At 40.2% G+C, this 6000-nt stretch overlaps 1 protein-coding gene across 3 annotated transcripts in view; it reads right to left on the reverse strand.

Moving 5' to 3' along the window:
* The window catches only part of VTI1A (vesicle transport through interaction with t-SNAREs 1A), a 372758-nt gene that overhangs the window by 99524 nt on the left and 267234 nt on the right, over positions 1-6000 (reverse strand). The window contains exon 9 of one of the 3 annotated variants that reach the window (XM_010859323.1): positions 2251-4048. The exons of the other annotated variants lie outside the window; for them this stretch is intronic. Coding sequence (XP_010857625.1) covers positions 4006-4048 — 43 coding nt within the window. The 3' untranslated portion in view covers positions 2251-4005. Of the gene's footprint in view, positions 1-2250; positions 4049-6000 lie in introns of those variants that run through there. 3 annotated transcript variants of the gene reach the window in all.

The raw sequence follows: 6000 nt of genomic DNA on the forward strand, positions 1-6000 counted from the left end.
TAAACTGTATCTTAAAGCTGTTAAAAACTCAATAGAAGCCCCTGATCTTTAAATTATAAGGATCAAAGATCAATTCAATTTAAATTAAAGTGCAAAGAACACGTGTTTGTATAATAGTATTCCACGTGGATAATTGCTTTATATGTTCAACTGCTTTAAGCCCATTTTTGCATTTGGATCATTTTTCAAGGCAGAGCTGAAATTTAAGGAAGTAAATTGAATAAACAAGGCTATAGCAGCACACGAAATGTATTTCTTTTATTTTATGCTACCCAGGATTGACTCAGCGGTGTAAAATGCCATTTAAAAAAAGAATGATGAAATTTGAATGAGAAAATGTATTTCATCGTGGAAGATAAAAGTCTTCCCTTCTCTACAGTGAATACAGGTAATTTCAGAAGCAGCAGCTCCTAATTATTCATTGTTGAAACGCTAAAAAAAGGTTCATATTGAAAACAGTGACCTCCAGTTTGCTCTGTGAATGAAGGCAGACACGAATTCTCATTTTCCTAGAATCCTGGTTGATAACTGAGTTGGGAAAGCTTGCATTTCTTCATTACAGTGCAGTCGACTGTTCATTTAAATAACAATAACCTGCATAAAAGTCACAAAAGCATTATCTAGCAATTCCACTGTGTTGAAATGCATTATTAGTACTAACAATGCCAAACAGAGTAAATAAATGACTGTCTTCTTATTTTTAGCATTATTCCTGATTACTTAGCTTTATGAAAGGCTAGCATTATTATTACGGGTGTATTCAAACACCTTGGTCAACACCATTTGCTTGGATAACTCTTGAACTAGAAGGGATTTTAAAATAGAGCTATAATTCTTTTCTAGGTTGTCCAAGGGTGAAAAATCCCCTCTAACCCAGTTTTAACAGAAAACATTTGAAGAACTCAACTTCTGTTCACTATGTATGTATAAAAACTAAAAGTCCTTAATAAATAGCATACTTGCAATAGTACTTATACAAAAATGTAAAATTTACACCAATAGTTTAACTTTACATCAGAAGATTTCCTACCAAGAACAGGCTAACGTTACTTCACAAAATGCTACTGACCAACCCTGTCATGAGCGCCATTAGCGCACCCAGGGAATGGCAAATAAGGAGAGACTGGAAGTCATTTACTCCTGAGGCTCTGGTTTGCTGTAGTAACATGAAAAAGAGCCTCTCAGAGAAAGATACGAACATATTTGGATTTAACTGTCTCTGATTAGAAGGAATGAAATGATGTCATTTGCAGCAACATGGATGGTCCTAGAGATGATCATACTAAGTGAAGTGAAGTCAGAAAGAGAAGACAAATGCCATTTGATATCACTTATATGTGGACTCTAGAACATGATGCAAATGAACTATTTATGAAACAGACACGCAGACACAGAGAACAAACTTGTGGGCGCCGAGATGGGTGGGGAGGTGGCGAGGGATGGATTGGGAGTTTGGGATTAGCAGATGCAAACTATTATACATACAGTGGATAAACAACAAGGTCCTACTATATAGCACAAGGAACTATATTCAATATCATATAATAAACCATAATGAAAAGAATAAAAAAGATATATAACTGAATTGCTTCACTGCACCCAAGAAACCAACACAACATTGTAAATAAACTATACTTCAATTAAAAAAAAAACAGTGTCCAATTGAAGTATAGCATCTTTGAAGATGGGGCAATAGGACATATGCTTATAAAGTGTTATCATTTTGAAAGGAATGCCATACACTAGAGTGACTGACTCTCATGTAGACAATGGAAGTATTTTGGTTTGTGTGTGTGCACTGAAGCCTTCGATCTTGGTGTGGAAAGGGAACAAGAAAGCTTTTGGGTAATAGCATGACAAGTAAATTATTGATAATATTTAAGTAGTTTAAAGGATTGCATGAGCAGAAGGAAATGTTTTGAAGGGTGTGTGGCACATCATATTTTCTAACATTGGCTACAAAATATTTCCATCTCACTGATTTTCCCCAACCACGCCGTTCCTGCATCAAGGGGTGGGGGTCTACTTCCCTTCCCATGGGAACGTGGTGGGCCCTTGTGACTGTCTGGAGGAATAAAATGCAGCAGGGTGACACTGTGTGACTTCCTGAGTGAGTGATGCTCAATCATTCAGTCGTGTCCAACTCTTTGAGACCCCCTGGACTGTAGCTTGCCAGGCTCCTTTGTCCATGGAATTTTCCAGGCAAAGATACTGGAGTGGGTTGCCATATCTTCCTCCAGAGGATTTCCCAAACCAGGGATCAAATCCATATCTCCTGTGTCTCCTGAACTGGCAGGGAGATTCCTTACCACTGAGCCACCTTCCTAGACCAGGGGTAATAAAGGTCATGCAGCCTTGCTCTTAAACTCATTTTGGGGGGGTCTGAGGTGGCAAGCCTGAGGCTGCCATGCTGTAAAGAAGCCCAGACTAGCTTATGTAGACAGTCTACGTGGAAAAACCTCCAGATTGGTAAAGAGATAACAGGAGGAAGTCCTAGCCAGTCTCTAGCTACTCCTCCATCCTCTCTTTCCAACTATTTCAGCTACAGGCTCCATCTGAAGACAACCTCATGGGAGATACTGAGCCAGAACAACCAGCCAGGCTGCTCCTCAAATCCTGACCCACAGAAATCTTGAGAGATGATGATTGTTATTCTAAGCCATTACATTTTGGTTCATTACACAGCAATACAACCAGAAGAGGAGGGCAAGAGACCTGAAAGGAGACTCATATCACAAATAATACCGAAGGCATAGGGCATTTGGAGCCAAGGATTTCAAATCATTACCTCTTGACAACGCAGATAAAAGTAACTAACTCTAAATCAAGTAATATCCCAACTCACTCATGATTCGGAGCTTAAGCTTCTCAGAAGTAGGTCCATGACCCCCTTTCATGGAATTTCTGGATTTTCCATACAGAGGCGCTTAGGGCAGCAAGGGGCAGGAGGGAACTTGCTCTGAAGCTGCATTTGTGTGGCAAGGGCTGTCCACTTACTCAGGCAGTGGTGGCAAGGGGCTGGTGAGATGGGAAGGAAGTTCTAGGCCCTTCAAGGTACCCACTGATCCTGCTTTGCCTTTTTCAGTATTCAGTAAAACGAGAAAGCTTGTTGTTTCTGAGCACAACATATCGTTTTAATTCCTCCAAGTCTCTTTTCTCTTCTTTGGTTAACTTGCACTCACTCTGTAGAATTCAGGCCAGGCATCGCCAACTCCAGGAAGCCCGACAGAGCAAAGAATTCCTTGTGTACCTCTACTGTCCCATTTAAACTTAAAATTATACTCCTGTGTAGGTATGTTTTTTCACCATGCTAAGAGATAGACATTAATAACTTAGATTTGTATCTTGTACTGCCTAAGGCCTGCCTTGTCACAGTAGCTGGTGCTCAATAAATGTATGCGGAGATGAATGTGTAAAGCCAATTTGGCTTCAAAGAATGTATTTGGTGACATTGTCACCAAATGGTTTTGAAACATCCTATACTCTTCCCTAATCTCAACGGGATATCTCTCTCTGTGCCGTGAACTCCCAGGGAAACACTTCATCCGAATTTCTCTCACGGTCCTTTCGCTCACCTTGGACCCTCATTCTCCCTCCTTCTCCCATCTGGCCCATCTCTGTACCTTGGACCACACTTACATGGATTCCTCTAAGATCCCCCCTTCCGGATGGTCCACTCCACGGAGCCAGGTGCCTGGACCAATCCCATCCTGACTGCCGAGAGCCACATTTCACATGCCAGAGGCGGGTTGGGTCAAGCAGTGTGTCTTCCCTGTCTCAGGACACTCACAAAGCCATTATTGACTCTGAAATCTCTTCCCTGGGGTTAGCGACTCTGCCTCCAACAAGCCTGCAAATGCACTTAGATATGTTCAACAGGTGATATCAAGATGGGCTCAAATGATTTAAGGACAACCTGACAAAGTTCTCAGAAGCTTACTGTGCCCTTGAAGTGGGTCATCCTCAGGAGCAGGAGCTTTTCATCTACCCAGCAGGTGTGTGTCATCAAACAAATATCACAAAGTGTCTTCCAGCCAGGAACAAGTATCTGGCAGGGAAACAGAAGTTCACAGACTCACCGACTACAGGTCTAGGGGTCTAGACGGAGAGCATGAGATTTTTTTCTTAAAATATGGAAACCAATATTTTTTATTTACAAGAGAGTTTCAGCCCCACTATTTATGTCCCCCTGTCCAATCATCTACCCAATCTCAATCCATTAGTCCTAATTTTATAATTTCATTTGCAAAGATTTTCACACAGAAGCTCCCTGAAACCTGGAACCATGAAAACATATGGAAAACATTTTCCATAAAATGCTGTGTTTTAAAAAAGAATCATAATGATAGGTAGGCTAATTTGGTTTACTTGGGAAGTATCTGCCAAGCCCTCCCTGCCCTTTTAGCATTTAAATTAGCCATTAGTATATATACCTTCTTTTTTTTTTTGTTGTGAGATTCAAGAGACATTGTGGCTCAGCTGGTAAAGAATCCACCTGCAATGTGGGAGACCTGGGTTTGATCCCCGGGTTGGAAAGATCCCCTGGAGAAGGGAAAGGTTACCCACTCCAGTATTCTGGCGCCTGGAGAATTCCATGAACTGTATAGTCCATGGGGTTGCAAAGAGTCAGACAGGACTGGGTGACTTTCACTTTTCACTTTCAAAGGAAATTAAAAATACAGTAATTTGCAGTTATTCATTTTTGTAAGATTAGGGAGAACTAACAATATGGTACAATTTATTCTTGAATATTCTTGATCCTACCCCATCATTACATGCTAAATTACCAGGTATCATGGAACCCAAAAGGTTAAAAAAAAATTATTAAAAAAAAAAATACATGCCTGGGGTTTAATCCTTTAAAATCACAGGTACATCTTTAAAACTTTAAAGTCACGGGCACATCTTAAAAGAGTAAGCATTTAGACTCAAATGGGGATGTGGTTTGGATTTAATTTTATGCACATTACTTATAATTCCCAACATCAAAGATAATTCTAAGAGAATCGTGTACACAGTGCACATGACGTGAGGCTGAAGAAGCTGGCTCACATGAATTGTGTGGATCAATACAATTTTTTACTCATGTGAAGGATATCCACTGATATAACAGTGAATTTTGTTAGATCAGTGTTTTCTGATCTCATAGTGTTTGCCCGACACTCAGATACCATTTTCCTGACTTTACTGCACCTGAGCCCCACCTAAGCTAGTATTTTACTTAACTGTTTTCTGTATGTCAAGTTGAAATTGGCCTTTTAAAGAAAAAAAATTCACCTCCTCTCAAGCAATAATTACAGCAAAATCACAAGTTTCATGGCTACTTAAATTTGTTCTTTTGGACAAAAACTGGGCTAAAAAGTAAAAGCTGCCCTACTCAGAAGATGCATGAAAAGGGGCTGATCCTTTCATTTGATAAATATTTATTCAGCAGCTACTATGTGCCAAACCCTCTTGCAGATGCTAGGGTTACAGCAGCAAGCAAAGCAAAGTTCCTGCTCTCATGGAGCTTACTTTCTATAGATGTAAAGAGATGCTAATAAACCAAGAAGTATATAATGCAATTCCAGGCAGTGATATGTTCTATGAAGACAAGTGAAGCAGGGGAAAGACACAGAATGACGAGGAATTTGGTCAGAGATCCAACAGAGCATGAAAAACAGGGGGCTGTCGAAGCAGAGGTAAAAGTCCAGAGTAATAATAATAACTATTATTATTATTAATAGTAATAATATTAACTGTCACTAGTGGTCTAGTGGTTAAAACTCCATGTTCCCAATGCAGGGAGCATAGGTTTGATCCCTGGTTGGGGATCTGGGAGTCCACATGCCACCTGTGTAACCAGAAAAAAAAAAATCACAGTATTAACAGTTTCCATTTCTACTCCCATAAAACTTGGTCATGTCCCAGGATGAAGTCTTGTGTGATTTCCCTTCCTCAGAGGGCTCTTCCAGGAGACTGTCTCTCATGGGCCGTTTTCACTGGGGATTACATTTATGG

The sequence above is a fragment of the Bison bison genome, unplaced genomic scaffold, assembly GCF_000754665.1.
Source record: "Bison bison bison isolate TAMUID 2011002044 unplaced genomic scaffold, Bison_UMD1.0 scf7180017864456, whole genome shotgun sequence".
Classification (NCBI taxonomy): Eukaryota; Metazoa; Chordata; class Mammalia; order Artiodactyla; family Bovidae; genus Bison; species Bison bison.